General features: G+C 39.6%; 2 protein-coding genes across 4 annotated transcripts in view; one reads left to right on the forward strand and one right to left on the reverse strand.

Moving 5' to 3' along the window:
• The window catches only part of LOC121277886 (TATA-box-binding protein), a 48,375-nt gene extending 35,506 nt beyond the window's left edge, over window positions 1–12,869 (forward strand). For 2 of the 3 annotated variants that reach the window (XR_005942997.1, XM_041187655.1), the window contains 2 exons: window positions 10,022–10,086; window positions 11,265–12,869. Coding sequence is in view for 1 of the 3 variants with exons in the window: in XM_041187655.1 (XP_041043589.1) it covers window positions 10,022–10,086; window positions 11,265–11,290 (91 nt within the window). In the remaining 2 variants the exon portion in view is untranslated. Of the gene's footprint in view, window positions 1–4,760; window positions 4,983–10,021; window positions 10,087–11,264 lie in introns of all 3 variants that reach the window. The other variant, XR_005942998.1, reaches the window with a different exon arrangement.
• epm2a (EPM2A glucan phosphatase, laforin) overlaps window positions 10,340–16,552 on the reverse strand; it is a 279,188-nt gene continuing 272,975 nt past the window's right edge. The window contains exons 3-4 of the mRNA XM_041187658.1: window positions 15,999–16,240; window positions 10,340–11,447 (exon numbers count right to left, since the gene is read on the reverse strand). Of these exons, the coding sequence (XP_041043592.1) occupies window positions 11,167–11,447; window positions 15,999–16,240 (523 nt within the window). The 3' untranslated portion in view covers window positions 10,340–11,166. The remainder of the gene's footprint in view (window positions 11,448–15,998; window positions 16,241–16,552) is intronic.

Genomic DNA, 16,552 nt, shown 5'->3' on the forward strand with positions numbered 1-16,552 from the left:
TATTGCATCACTTCAAGTACATCACAGTCTATAAAATGCTTTAGAACATCGTGAAAGGCATGATATAAGTTTCTTTATAAAATGATTTTTTTAGAACATCTCAAGTATTTTAATACTCATGAAGTAAGATGCTGTATTAGTTTCAGTTTTTGTTAACCTGTTAACACATTCCAATTGCTTTCCATCCATATTTCTCGAGACTAGACTGTTCACGTCTTCGGAATATCCAAAAGTGCTTCCCAGCTACTTAAGTACTTTTGAAGCGAAGTTGCCATTATAATGTAGGCAAACGTGGCAGCCCAATTTGTGCACAGCAAGAACACTCAAACAGTAAGAGACTAATGATGTGAAAATCTGTTTCGTTTGCCTTGACTCTGGACAGAACTCCCCTGCTCTTCAAATTGTGCCACAGAATCTTCACTGGGGAGGGCAGATTGCCCTGGGTTTACCACCTTGCCCAAAGAGCTGACAATATAGTCCTCCCTCAGTACTGCACTGGGAATGTCAGATTATGTGCTGAAATCCTGTTGCCTTGAACCTGCAATTTTCTGACTGATCTTAGAAAGTCCAGTGCTATATACAGGACACCTTTAATGTGTTGGTTTTAAATACTATTACAGAAATAACTTTTTTTTTAAAAAAGGCAATCCATTTAAGATTCCAGGAATACTACTAGAAAAACGAACTCGTAAAGACAAACTGATCTGTGGTGCTTTTTCTAGACTGACATGATGTAACTTTACATACTGTTACCCCTATCCTTCCCCAGCAGCCACACATTCGCCTGCAGTGTTGAGAAAGCCTTAGGCAAATTTAAGAAAAAACTTTCATCATCCAACCCTCCAACCCCACAAAACATAATGGAACAAGCTCCAGGAGGCCACAGTGACCAGGTAATTCATCCTGCCAGTGGCCCACCAAACATCTTGATGCAGTTATGCTGGTCATTCCCTGGAACACATCTAGTTTTGTTTCCTACACTTTACCCTCTACAATTGTCAAAGCCTTCAGTCACCTTTCCCTTGCACTTTGGAATTCTCCCAGAATGTCTTTGCCGTGTAGCTTCTTTTAAAAGGCCTCTTTAGAACTTATCTCATGACTTCCTCTGCTCTCTCTCTCCTTCCTGCCTATTGTCCACAGCCCCTCTTGTGAAGTTACTTGAGGCATTTTGAAAGGTCTCATAAAAAGATGTTTTTGTTGTAAGCTTACATTTCCACATTCCTGTTATTTCAATGTGTAGAAGGTCACAAGTCATCCGTAGAACATTTTGAACTAAAATAGAAATGAGAAATCTATTTTTATCATCTTACAGCCTATACTTTATTTTAATGACTTCTGTTTGGAGCCAAGGTTATAAGAAAGTTCGTTACCACAGAATACACTTCATTCCAGGAAATTATTTGTTTTGATCCAGTGCCCTTGGTTAGTTGGAACTAAAGGTTGCATGCTTGTTTCAGGGTGACCGAGTTGGTACAGAGATAGTGAACCTCAGATTGTTGTTAGAATAAACGCATGCTGTTCATTTACAAACAAAACTCAGCAGCTATACTTGTATGCTCATAACATAAAAGTCTGTCTTCACTCTTCAGTGTCTAACTCAAGACACTCTACAGAGGTAGCCTGCGCTACTTTGCTGTTGGCTATTAAGATCATGTGATCTTGCATTGCAATATTTGTCTTAAAGGTATATTACACATCAGATTACAACATACCTTCCCCTTTACTGAAAAAATATATTTTACAATTTTTTTAATATTAGTTATTTACACTTCAAAAATATACAAAGTCAGTCTTTCTCGGGGTTTCCTTATGTGTGTAGAACATCTCAGCTCTACAGCTTCTGAAGTGTGATTTAGAACCTCCTTTACTGTAGTCATTTGAGCATCTGATTTTCCAGTAGGTACCTGTAAATCTGTTTCTTCGACTCCTTCAGGTACAGTTGGCCCTTCAAATACATTTGTACTCAGTTGAGTTCTATCAACAGGAGATATTGATTCAGTCTCAAACACTGGTAGAATAATTTCTGGGTAATTGGTTTCTCCCCTTCCTATGTGATCCACGTTTTACTCTATCTTCGACTTTCACATGGTAGGAAAGAGGTCGAGTTACAGGACTTATTTCACCAAACATCCATGCTGGTCATTCTCTTAAAGTTTTTCACAAATGCTTTCTCTCCTATTCTGTCTTGACTGACAGTTATGTCCAATTTCCTGACTGACTTTACTTCCTTCCTTCCTTCCACCACCCCAACCCCCCCCCCCCCCCCCAAAAATTTTGGCATAGTTTGGCTCAGTCTCAATCAGAATAACACTTCAACAATTCTGCAGGTGTGACACCTGTTGTCATGTGAGGGATTGTTCTATAATGGAAAAGCAAATGTGCTAATTTAGTTGCTATAGAATCTCCAGATAATTTCTTACCAGATTTGATGATAGTTGACAGGGCCCTCAACCGTGTCCGGCCCATCTCCCACGCATCCGCCCTCACGCCTTCTCCTCCCTCCCAGAAACATGATAGGGTCTCCCTTGTCCTCACTTATCACCCCACCAGCCTCCGCATTCAAAGGATCATCCTCCACCATTTCTGCCAACTCCAGCATGATGCCACCACCAAACACATCTTCCCCCCCCCCCCCCCCCCCCCCCCCACCCCCAGCGGCATTCGTAGGGATCGTTCCCTCCATGACACCCTGATCCACTCCTCCAACACTCCCTACTCCTCAACCCCCTCCTACGGCACCTCCCCATGCAAACGCAGAATATGCAACATCTGCCCCATCACTTCCTCTCTCCTCACCATCCAAGGGCCCAAACACTCCTTTCAAGTGAAGCAGCATTTCACTTGCACTTCCCTCAACTTAGTCTACTGCATTCGTTGCTCCCAATGTGGTTTCCTCTACATTGGAGAGACCAAACACAGACTGGGTGACCACTTTACAGAACACCTTCGATCTATCCACAAGCATTACCCAGACCTCCCTGTCGCTTGCCATTTTAATACTCTACCCTGCTCTCTTGCCCACATGTCTGTCCTTGGCTTGCTGCATTGTTCCAGTGAAGCTCAACGCAAACTGGAGGAACAGCACCTCATCTTCCGACTAGGTACTTTACAGCCTTCCGGACTGAATATTGAGTTCAACAACTTTAGATCTTGAACTCCCACCCCCTTTCCATTTCTTCCCCCTCCTTTTTGTTTTTTCCAATAATTTATATAGATTTTTCTTTTCCCACCTATTTCCATTATTTTTAAATGTATTTCCACCCATCGTTTATCTAGACATTTTATGCCCTTTTAGACTTATTTCACCCCATCCCTACTAGAGCTATCTGTACCTTGCTTGTCCTGCTCTCCACTCTTAATCACCTTGTGTATACTTATGGTGACAAACGTCGTGTAGGCCATTCCACCTGCCAGTTTAGGGTATAAATCTTCAATTTTAGATATGGGGTGTCTATCCAATTTTGCCATTTTATTAACTCTTAGTTTGTAGTCCCCACATATTTGAATGCTTCGGTCAGGTTTGAGAACAGGTAAAATTAGTGCTCCCCTCTGAAAATTGTACTGGTTGTATCATTCCCAATTTTTCCTAACCTGTCCAGTTCAGTGTCTACCTTATCCTGCATTACATAAGGTACTGGTCTTGCCTTCATGAATCTTGGTGTTGCCTCTAGATCTAAATGGATTTTTGCTTGTAATCCCTCAATTTTTCCAAGTTTGTCCTTGAAAACGGAGGCATATTTTTGTAGTAGCTGTGATAGCCCATTAGTTCTCAGTTGGAAGGTTTCATTCCATTCCAATTTAATTTCTTTCAGCCAGTTTTGTCCGAGGAGACTAGGTCCCTTGTCTGCTACTGCCATCAAGGGTATTCTCACTGTTTGAGCTCAATAGTGTACTGTGACTTTACATACGCCCTTGACTTGTATGTTTTTAATTTAGCATCAGGTCTTCCAAATTCGGCTTATACTGTCCATGATTCAGGTATTTAAAAGTATGCTCACCAATCACCGTAGTGGTTGCACCAGTATCCACCTCCATTCTGAGATGTTCTGTTCTTCCTACCTGTAAATTATACAACGAATAGATATCAGAATCTATTACTTCTGGCTTTTCAATGCTATTAATCCCGATGGGTTTTGCTTTTGTCTGAAAGTCTGCCTGAATCTATCTTTACAATGTCTCATCAGGTGTCCATTTCGATGGCAGGAGAAACATTCGAACTTTTTAAACTGTGATTCATTACAAGGTTGTCTGCTTCCACCTGTTACTATTATGTCATGTTTTTGCTGCTAAGTTATCCCATTTAATTTGTCTGCTAGCGGTGGCTGCTTCCTGCTTCTGAGTAAAGCTCTGAATTTTTGCGCTCTTTTTGGTTGAGGCTCCCTGCCCAAATAGAGGACAGTACCATTTTGCGCTCCTCATATGGCTTCTGAGTCTCGCACTGCATCTTCCATTGCCAGAACGATTTCCAATGCCTTCTGAAAATCTAAATTCATTTCAGCCAGTAATCTCTTCTGAATTGCGTTTTTGTTTATACCGCACAGCAAATGATCTCTAAGCATATCATTGATGTACCAAACTCGCAATATTCTGTTAATTGTTTCAGATTTGCCATGTAACAAGCAATTGTCTTCCCAGCAGCTCCATTCCTTGAGTTAAATTTATACTGTTGCATTGTCATTGATGGCTTGTGCTGGTAATGATTCTTTAAGAGGTTCACTAAGTCATCAAAATTTTGCGTCTGGGGCACTGGGCACCAACAGATTTTGGATTAAGCCATATGTCTTACTCCCACGTGGACAAAAGGATCACGCCTCGTCCCCTGCAATGTAGTTTGCCCAGAAGAACGCGAGATGTTCAACATAGTGAGACCAGTCACCCAAGGTTGGATCAAAAGGCTCCACCCTTCCAAACTGCGACATGCTCTGAGGGGATTACTTCGATCAAGAAGGCAATTTTCTTTTATCTTACGACTACTGTGTGAGGTATGGCCCAATTTCGGTTCTTCTGATTTCCTTCATCCTCACTTTTTACCTATTTTTTCCACTTTTTGTGCTTTTTACTCTCTTCATCAGTTTGTTGGCTCCTGTGCCCTTGGTTGGTTGGGGCTAAAGGATCCAGCTCGCATGCTTGTTTCAGGGTGACCGTGTTGGTACAAAGAGAGAGTACATCAGTGGATCGTTGTTAGAATAAACACATGCTGTTTATTTACAAACTAAACTCAGCAGCTACATTTTGTGTGCTTACAACTCAAAACTCTGTCTTCACTCCTCAGTGTCTAGCTCCAGACTCTCCAGAGAGGTAGTCTGCGCTACTCTGCTATTTGGTATTAAGATCATGTGATCTCACATTACAATATTTGTCTTAAAGGTATATTACATATCAGATTATTGTGTTATTTTAGACACTCTTATTGCTCATCCCTTGAACTGAGTGGATGGCTAGGCCATTTCAGAGATCAGTTAAGATTCAACCATATTGGTGTGGAATTGGAGTCATATAAGCCAGAACAGGTGAGGATGATGGGTTTCATTTCCTAAACAGTATTTGTGAACCAGCTGGGGTTTTTAACAACAATCTGACAGCTTTGTTGTACACCAGATCCCAGATCTCTTTTTTTAATGATTCAAATCCTCATTGCCATATTGAGATTGAACTTGAGTTCTCCACACTAGTAACCCAGTTCTCTGAATTACTACCCTACATCTGATTAACAGATGTGCCCTATTTCAATTCTTTATGGGAATTTATTGATTACCAGAATTATAATTACTTTGAAATAATTGCTGCAATTTCATGCTTTAAGACATTCTGCTGTGCTTGTGACTCTGCATGGCAAAGATGCAAATACATGACAAAGCTTGAAAGAAAGACTTAGGCTTAGTTATACAGCACCTGTCATAATCTTAGCATCTTCCAAAGCACACTTCAAACAATGAAACACTTTTCTGAAATATGGTGACTGTAATATGGGCAGCCAGTTTGCACAGTGAGATCCCACAAACAACAGCATTTGGCCAGAGAATGCTAGTCATGCTATTAAGTGATAAATATTGGCTCGGACAAGGGGGAGAGTGCTCCTCCTCAAAATAGTGCCATGGGATCTTTTGTGTGCACTGGAGGGCAGACACGATCTCGGTTTAATATTTCATTTGGAAGTTCGCACCTCTGACACTTCAGATCCTCAGTAATGCACAGGGGAGTGCCAGCCTAGGTATTTGTGCTCGAGCCCTTATAGTGAGGTTTAAATCCACAACCTCTGAACTCTAAGGTGAGTGCGACTAGTGAGCTATAGTTGTAGTAATTAATTAAACTTTGCTACAAGACTTGTGTAGCTTAATGAATGGTTTCAAAGTTTATCCAGGTGATGGAAATAACTGATTAATCCTTGGCTGGCAATCTTTTACATAGCTAAAAAGGTTGTTGGGAGCTGTTATATGAAGGGATCTTCAGTTTAATCTCCAGAACACAAATGGTGGATTGCTTGGCTGCTATTGGGCAGCCAATATGCCTTTTGAAATTATTTATGATTAATAATTTTATCATGCCAGAAAACTTTTTGATCATCTTTTCCATCAAAAATTTAAAAGTGAAGATCATTTAATGTGATTGTAATTATTCTTTAATACATTTCTTCTTTGGTGAATAATTAATGAGTTGAGGCCTGTAGAATGTTGTATGAAGGAAAATTGGAAATCACAGTCCATGAATGATGTTGAATTAACTAAGGAGAAGATCGATTGACTTAGATGCCTTGGTAGGCAGGATGCTTGACATGTTTAAGCCATGATCTTATTAAATAGAGCAGGCTCGAGGGGCCGAATGGCCTATTCCCCTTAATTTGTATATTCAGCCAGTACGACAAATAGTCCATAGAGTATTGAACCACATGTTGGTAATAGTAATGGGTCAGAAGGTTGTGGCTTCGTTTAGATATTTGAGCTCATGATCTAGGCTGGCACTCTATAAAGGCAAGCTAGTTTCCTTTTCCACAGTCAATAATACAAGGTAGCAGAATTCATAATCAAATTGTGGAGCATGTTGAATATTGTCCAATTTTGGTCATCAGGACATTCAAAAATTGAAGTCAGTGTAGAGAAAAAAAATCACAATCCCGATCTAGTGTCAGCTTTGAGAATAAGCTGGAGAAACTTGGGCTTATCAACTCAAAAATTCCCAAGTGAGGAACTTCTCAAGGTTACAGAATTATATGGAAAAGGTTAAGCTGGGAAATTACTTCAAACTAAATCCCCTGTCTTTAGAAATAGCAACTGACAAGGTTTTAACTTTGATAACCTTGCCGTCATTGGTCTTCATTGTCTGTTTCTCTCTCCATAGATGCTGAAGACCTGCTGAATTTTTCCACCATTTTCTGTTTTTATTTTAGATTTCCAGCATTCGCAATATTTTACTTTTATATTGGTTAGGCCAACTTCTGTGCACCAACTACTACTTTTGTTAATCAATTGATTCAATGCTAACTAGGGATGGAACTTGAAACTTTCCTGAACTGGATGATTAAATTTATCTTGGCCACAATAGGCTGGGAGGTGTATGGAGCAATAATTTCTGCATTTTAACTCTAGAGAGTAGCACCAAGTGGATCACTGGATCTCTTCACACTCATTTTATCAAGATTGCTAATAGTATTCAATCTATGATTGAACAGGCAATTTGAATCAGTCAGGGAGAATGCAGAGGACATGAGTACAAGATATGTAAGCACTCAGCCAAGTCAGATGTCAGGAGGTTTCTCTTTTCACGAGGCGTCATTGACCTCGAACAAGTTGGAGTTTGTGCAGCGTATGGATTCCCTGCAAATGGTTAGGGAATTGAACAAGCTACTGCCCGAGGCTGATATCACTGAGTACAAATGGGAGGTGAGTTGTAGAGTTTTAAGCCTCACAATGGCTGTGGTCTTCTGAACTTGTTTAGATTTTCTTCAGGAGTTGAAGTAGAACTTCCTGGAATTCTTTATCCCTGAATTGACCCATGATTTTTGAGAGGTTTTTGCCTCCCAGAAGATCATCTGGCTGTGATGTGTAAAAAAAAAAACAAAGGATGGGGGATGGGGTGAGTGGTGGTGGGTTATGTTTGCAACATGTCTGCTGGAATAGGCTGTGAACCACCTGTGTGTCAATTCATAGGCATGTATATGCTCCAGTTTCAAGTATTAACATAGTTAATCAGTTCTGTAATACAATTGGTTCTGTGTTTTACTAAACTTGATCTCATTTAAAACTCTGCTGCCCATATCCTTGGTCACACAAACTCCTGTTCACCCATCAGCCCCCGGGCTTGTTGACCTGCACTGGCTCCTAGTTTGGCAATGTTTCAATTTTAAAATTCTCTTTCTTGTTTCCAAATTGCTCCGTGGCCTCTTTCCCTCCCTCCCTTCCAACCTCCACATCTCTGTAACTTCCTCCAACCCTCTGAGATCTCTGCCATTCTCTAATTCTGGCCTCTTGTGTATCCCCAAGCCATTGGCTGCCTGGGTCCTAAACTCTGGAACTCCCTCCCTAAGCTTCACCACCTCTCCTTTGAGACGTTCTTAACACGTACCTCTTTGACCAAGCCTTTGGTCACCTGGCCTAATGTGACTGTGTTGAAGTTTATTTAATAATGTTGTGAAGCACCTTGGGATGTTTTACTATATTGAAGATGCTATATAATTGCAAATTGTCTTTGTCTTAGCTAGCACCATGGGCAAAGATTTAACAGACTGAAATTGTTCCTTTGAATTGGGGAAAATGCATGTAAAATGTATAGGGTGGGGTAACAACACTCAGTATCAAGGTAGATCAGATGCTTTAATACATCAATGGACAAGATTCAAAGCTTTAAATAATTTACCAACATTTTATTACCTCAGAAAAAGGTAGTTAATATATACACACAATTATATATTTTTCTGCTCAGCATTACATATGTGGATTTTGCAGTAATAATGATGATGAAATTGTCAGTGTTCACCATTATTACTGCTCTGAAACTGATAGCAATCTGGCGCCTGACCATGTGCAGTTAAACATGGAGATCCAGAAGTTTTTGTCAGTGATTCTGCACTTGCTCATTTATTACACTGTTGTAGTTCACTCCCACTACAATCAAATAGAAATCACTGATGAAAACATGCCCCTTTAAGCTATTAGTCCTGCTATGAAAACCATTGGAAAAAGTTACACCTTGTTGAATGATTTTTTAATGGTGTACCAGGTTAATAATTATTGAACAGCCCCACTGTTCTGGGAAAACGAGCTTTGAATTTGTGAAATGTCAAATTTCTCCATTATGATAAATTTGCTTTTTTTTTAACTATTTGATTTCAGCTTCTACCTCAATCTCATATTCATGTCCCAATCATTTATTTTGCACTCTGTAAAACTTATTAGAGGTGAAAAGTTCAGTGTATTTTGCTTCTTAGTTTGCTGTCTGTGGGAATACTTAAATGTAATTGGCTGCTTACCCTGCTTGATGACACCACTGTTGCTGGACAGTTGGAGGTACCCTTGACCTAGTGCCAGATTCACACTGACGTCAGGAAATGGGGGATCCTTGCCACAGAGATTGCCAGGTCTTTATTGGCAGTTCTCCAAGGTCAGCAGTGGGCACCATTGCTTTGCCGCTGACCATGAAATCTGAGCCTATAAAAATGGCAACTGAGTTGGAAGAGATTCAATCTACAGCACCTATTGACCAAAACTTGCACCTATGCTGTTATGGTTAACTGTTTCCATATAGGATTTTACATAGGCATTGCAATGTTAGATTTTAATATAAAATGACAATAGAATAATATAGGATTGTTACTGCAGTATGTGCTTTTTCTGAATAGTAGTGTCAAATATTCACTCCACTTCCTTTGACCCTTTTTTAATGGCTCAGTATTGGCATGTGTACTTGTACTCATTGGCATGTATATGACAATGGTCATTAAAATTAGCATAGTTATAATTTATCATAGCACTAGCACTGTTGCATAGCTATATTTTATCAATGACTTGTTTTTGTCACTCTCCTATAGGACCCTGAATGACATCTACTATTCCCTGGCTAAGAAGATGAATAGAGGCAGCCACCCATCCTCTGGTAATTTCACTGTATAATCAGAAAATAGGGTGCAGGACAAAAAAAAGGGTAGTTACTGGTAACATACCATTTATTTTTTCTTAGTAGGTTTGTAGGGCTGGAGGAATTTAGAGGTAGGGAAGGCTGAGGCCATGGAGGGAATTGAAAATGAACATGAAGTGATGAATATAAGATCATGATTAATAAATCCAATAGGGAATTCAGGAGAAACTTCTTTGCCCAAAGAGTGATTAGGATATGCAAGTTGCTACCACACAAAGTGCCTTTAAGATGCCTTTAAGGGAAAGTTAGGTAAGTAATTGATGGAGAAAAGTTTAGAAGGATATGCTGATAAGAGGAGGGGTGGGAGAAAGCTCATGTGGAGGATAACCACTGTCATAGACCAGTTGGGCTGTCTGTACTATAAACCCTATATATATGAAATTGGGGATTATTAATATGAAGCCATGTTGTATTCCACAGTACAGATCTTCTGTGATGTTTGTTTATTGATCTCTCAAGGTAAGCAGTTACCTGATGACACAACTAATTTGCTACTCCATACTTGGTAATTTGGCTAGCCCAAGCTGTGCAGAGCCTGGATGTTCTCTACAGAAAGGAGAGAAAATCACAAGGCAAAGTTCCTGATGCCATTTTTCACATACCTCTCTGGCTAGTTACTGAATGGGATTTAACTCTGGGAATGCTGCATGCCTCAGTAAGGTTCTTGGAAAGAAAAGTTGTAAATAACTAAACAATCCTTTCTTTGGGGTGGCACAATAGGATCAACCAGTTTCCACCCAGTGTCATTGGTAAATAAACATGGCTAGCTCACAATAGTTACTTGCATACAGTTCTAAAAACAGTATTTTTATTCCTCCAGTCTGAATGAATTAAAAGCATTAACACAACTGTTCTACCTGGGCAATGGAACAATACTTTAAATGAAACTATGAACTAATTCTTGGTGGTTGCAAGGATTATCTGTTCAAAGCTGTTGGACTACCCTAACATTAACATCAAAAAATGCAGTCATTTTAAAAAGAGAAAACAATTCACTACCCATCTTTAAATATGCTCTTTTTAAGGTGTAATTATTATTTAACAGTTGTGACACACAGAAGAGTGAACATGTCCAAACTTTTGATAAAATTCGTTTTGAGCACAAATCAGAGCCTCTTCATCTATGTATACTGCAGGTCGCTTGGAGGTCACAAAGTACTGAACTTTCCTAAGACTCCATCCAATGATGTACATCAGGTACCCACACACCGTAGCAGTTGATCTACCCACACCTGCATTACAATGGACATAGACAGTGTGGCCGTTCTCCAGCAATCCATGAAGCAAGTATACAGCCTGAGGCAGCATTTTCACCCTGCCTGGTGTGAAACAAGTCAGACAGAATAAAAAGAGTTTGTTAGAAAATTTCATCAGTTTGAAGTCATAAAATCTTTCACTGGTCAGAAAAAGGGCAAATGACTAGTTTGCAGTTTAACTGCAAATCCAAAGAAGGAAATAAAAGGAAGGCTTAAACTACTTATGTAACTAGTCATTTTTGACCCATTGGGAATAATATTTATCAAGCAAGATAAAGTACTGTAAAGTGGAGGAAGCTCGTGTGGAGCATAAACAGACCTGTTGGATCGATTTGCCTGTTTGTGAAATTCTACATAATTTTCAGAATTTTCTTTTATTGGTAAGGAAACAGGTCATTCATTAAACATGTCAGGCATTGCTGTTTGTAAGCCATGCCCATCCCCTATTTCCATGCCCAATTATGGGAAAGTAGCACTAACAAAAGCCACAACAGTGAGAAATAGAATTTTTTGTATTAAAAGCATCAAAACAGTGTAAAGTTTGGCTAAGGAAAACCTTGACAAGAACAAATAAGAGTTTTAGTATTGCTGAAAAAAGAAATGAGCTCTTTGCAGGCCGATAAGGTGGTTAAGATGACATCTGGAATCCTTTCAATTATTAGCTGAAGCATTAAATATAAGACCAGGGAGTTTATGCTGGAACTGTATAAAACCTTAGTTAGGCCACAACTTGAACATTGTGTGCAGTTCTGGTCACCTCATTACAGAAAGGATGTAATTGCATTGAGATTTACGAGGTTGCTGCCAAGACTGGAAAATTACAGCTACGATGAAAGATTTAATAGGCTGGGGTTGTTCTCCTTGGAACAGAGGAGGCTGAGGGGAGATTTGATTGAGATGTACAAAATTGAGAGGGGCCTGGATAGAATGGATGGAAAGGGCCTATTTACTTCAGCAGAAAAGGCCAGTGACTAGGGGGCATAGGTTTAAAGTAATTGGTCGAAAGATTAAAAGGGAGATGACAAAAATGTCTTTCACCCAGATTGTCGTGGTGGTCTAGAGCTCACTGCCTGAAAGGGTAGCGAAGGGAGAAATCCTCAACTCATTTAAAAAGTGTCTGGATATCCACCTCAAGTGTCATAATCTGCAGGGCTATGGACAGGAAAGTGGGATTAGGCTGGGTGGCCTGTTTTTCAGCCAGCACAGACATGATGGACTGAATGGCCTCTTTCAATGCTGTAAACTTTATTCGATTCTGTGCTGTTGAAGTTTTTCACTTTGCCCACATCAGGGCAGTTCATAAGAATACAATAGTAGAGGCTACTTATTATTTACCAATGTATTCTTGCGAACTGTCCTGATGAGTGTAAGACAAAAAGCTTCAGCATGTCTGTTATTTCAGCAATACTCGAGTACAACCAAACAACTGAAAAAAGAGTTTGTGAAAGTGAACAAATAATGTCTATTAAAGTCACAATATGCTTATTTACTGTTCCATTTTCTCTCAAATTCCTCTCACACTCAGGAACACTGTTCTGCTCTGGTTTTGACTTTTTTTTTCTTCGTTATTTGGATAAAGATGTTCCTGGTAAGGTCAGCATTTATAAATATGTGGTCATGATTACCCTGTTTCTAGCTAATGCTGCCCATTTCCCCCATTCTCTGTCCTTCCCTACCAGAGAAAAATTATGCAGCCAGGAAGGTCCTGAGCTGTTCTTCTCCACCTCTCAACCCCTTCCCAATACCCCACACCCCCAACTTTGTTCCATGCAGCAATTTATTATGTAACTCATATGCAAGCAGAGCACATTTATTTTTCTACCCGTCTCTTGTTTGGAGATTGTTGGAACTCTTCAGCCGGAAGAAATTGACCACACTCTTTGATCATCCTTTAAGCCAGTTTCTTGCAGCTGATGGGCTTGTATGCAAATATATTCCAACAGTCTATTAACAAAGAGCAGGAAAGTCAGCATTTCCAATGTATATTGACAAACTCCAACCATTCAAAAATACAGGAGTTCTGATGTCTGTTTCTAACTCCTCAAAATTATAGGAAATAATCTTAGCCCATATTTCAAAAACAAAGCATATTTCACAGTGATTCTGACTTACAGCTTCAAGACCATACAACAAACAAGTATGTAGAATTCTAACGTGAGTAGCTGAGGCAAATAGCATGGATGCATTTAAGGGGAAGCGAGATAAAAACACAAGAGAAAGGAACAGAAGGTTATGCTGATAAGTTGAGATGAAGAGGGAGAGAAGGAGGCTTGGGTGGAACATAAATGCTTGCAGTGGGCCGAATGACCTGTTTCTGTGCTGTTTTATGTATCCTGCATTTTCCAGGAATCATTTAAAAAAAACCTTCACTGCCTGTGAGCACATCTTCAGGAAACTAGATATATTTAGTATACCTAGATTTCCAAAAGGCCTTTGATTATGTGGTACATAATAAACTAATGAATAGGGTCACAAATGTGGAGTCGGGGGACATGTAGGGACATGCAGAATGGATACCAAGCTGATTATAAAACAAAGCAACGAATAGGGGCAAAGAATCCTTACTCAGAGTGGCAGATGGCAGGAAGTGGAGTTCCACGAGTATCAGTGCTCAGACCTTGATTCTTCACAATATATATTCACAATTTAGACTTTGATATCAAAAGCACAAATTCTAAATTTGTGTATGACATCAAATTTGGAAAACTAGTCAACACCGAGGAGGATTGCAACAAGTTACAAGAAAACATTTAAAAACCTGCAGAATGGGCATATAATTGGCAAGTGAAATTTTGGTAAGAATAAGGTCACATATTACTCCGAAAATAAAATGTGTTAAAGGATTAAAGGAAGTACAAATCACCGTAAGTTATGACACAAGTCAGTAAAGCTGTAACAAAAGCAAACCAAGTATCAGGGTTTATTTCTAGAAGGATAGAATTGAAAAGTAGAGAAGTTATGTTAAACTTGTATAGAACTTTGGTTAGACAGCATTTGGAGTGCTATGTACAGTCTGGTCACCGTGCTTTAAAGAGGATGTAATGTATCTGGAGAGGGTTAAAAGATTTACAAAAATGCTACCAGAACTGTGAGGTCATACCTATCAAATTAAAGGAGCACAGGTATTTCAGAGGGCTTTTGGGCTAGAGAAGATTATAAAGACAGAGGGTCAAGGCCAGGCAAAGATTTGAAAACATGGATTAGAATTTTAAAATAAGAGGCATTGCTTAACCAGAAGCCAATGCAGGTTAGCAAGCATAGGGGTGATGGGTAATAAGGACATGGCAGAGTTTTGGATAACCTCAAGTTTAAGGGATGTGAGAGATCGGCCAGGAGTATGTTGGAATAATCAAGTTGAGAGGTAATAAAGGCATGGATGAGGGTTCAGTAGCAGATGAGCTGAGCCAGAGGCAGAATGGGTGATGCTATGGTCGTTGATATAAGTGGTCTTAGTGATGCCATGAATACGTGGTTGATAGCTCATCTCGGGGCCAAACATATCACCAAGGTTGCGAAGAGTCTGGATTAGCCTCAAACCAGCTAATAGCTAATTGGAAGAAATTTCTATTTAAGATCTATGTAATTCTATCTTAAAATTTGTAACTTGTTTCTTAAATCCTTTCAACATAAACAACATTCTCAGCTCACTTTCTGTGACAACATAACCTTGACTCTCATAAAACTAATTGTAAAAAAAAAACAAAAGTTTTAGCATTGTGTACCAACACTGGAGAATGTTTCACTCAGTTCCAAATAATTGTCTTTGTATCCGAGTGGATTACTCAGCAGCAAAGACTAGTTTTCTGAGTGTGCTTATATCTGACAAAACCAAGCTCTTGAGAAGACATTTTATTTGTTGTCATCCAAATTACTGAAGGTACACTCTACAACTTGACATCAAGCATTCAGATTAACTTCATTTCACCTTTTAGGATTTTTAATCATCGAAGAACAGGATAAAATTACCCCATGGGTTTTTTTTGCAATGAGAACTTTCAAAGCAGGAAGGGTAAATTTGCTAGATTAGAAGCTGTAAGTTGCTACAGTGTGCTTGCTGGCCAACTCTGTCTCCTGATCGCCGAATGCCTTGATATAAAAAAATGTCATCCTTGTTTTCAAATCCCTCCATGGCCTTGCCCCTCCTTATGTCTGTTACCTTCTCCAGGCCTACAAACCTCCATGATGTTTGTGCATCTGAATCTCTGACCTCTTGTCCTTCCCCACTTCATTCATTTCTCCACTGTAGGCTATGCTTTCAGCTGCCTAGGCCCTAAGCCCTAGAATTCCCTCTCTACACCTCTCTATCTCTCCAATCTCTCTCACCTCCTTTAGGAACCTCCTTAAAACTTATATCTTTGACCAAGTCTTTGGTCATCTGCCCTAATATCTCCTTCTTTGAATAGGTGTCAAATTAGTTGTTTGATCATATTCCTGTAAAATGCTGAGAGACTTTTTACTATGTTAAAGTCACTCGATAAAAGATGTTGTTGATTATCTGTGAGACCTTATGTTCTATATTCTATTTAGCTTCCAAGTGTGGCAGCCATTTTCCCCTGAACATTATATAATGTCTCTGGCAGCAAGCAATGATGGTCAAGACTAACACTCATTCACCTTCTGTACTCATATCTGGAGTGGGCATCCACGTGTATGCTAAGCCAGTGTCTTTGTACAGTTCCATCATGAATTCAGGTTTCATTGGCTCTGCTTTGTGGTTACATCCGCACGAATTGTTAACCACGTCCCACTCTGTCTGGAAGTTCATTACTGCAGTCACCCCCAGCTCATGCTTGAGTTTGATGGTCACGTGCTCTATCTGTCGAGGACAGCTGCCAAGCCAAATCCTGGGCAGAATCCTAGAGGCAATCAGTACATTGTGAATGTATTCCAGATGTTATATCATACTTTTGATGAAGTTAACCTGCACAAGAAACCACCTTAAAATGGAAAAAGAGAGGCTGTTTACATCCATCTATAACTGTAGAAAGAAGAGTATATACTTGGTATAAATTGGGTGGATGTCTGTAGATAGTATTTCCAATATATGCTTTTCCAAAACCTCTATCCACTGTTAATGCATACATTTTTTTGTATTTATTCTTTCATGGGATGTGGGCAACACTAGCAAGGCCAGTATTGGTTGCCCATCCCTAATTGCCCTTGAAGTG

The sequence above is a fragment of the Carcharodon carcharias genome, chromosome 5 (genome assembly GCF_017639515.1).
Source record: "Carcharodon carcharias isolate sCarCar2 chromosome 5, sCarCar2.pri, whole genome shotgun sequence".
NCBI lineage: Eukaryota > Metazoa > Chordata > Chondrichthyes > Lamniformes > Lamnidae > Carcharodon > Carcharodon carcharias.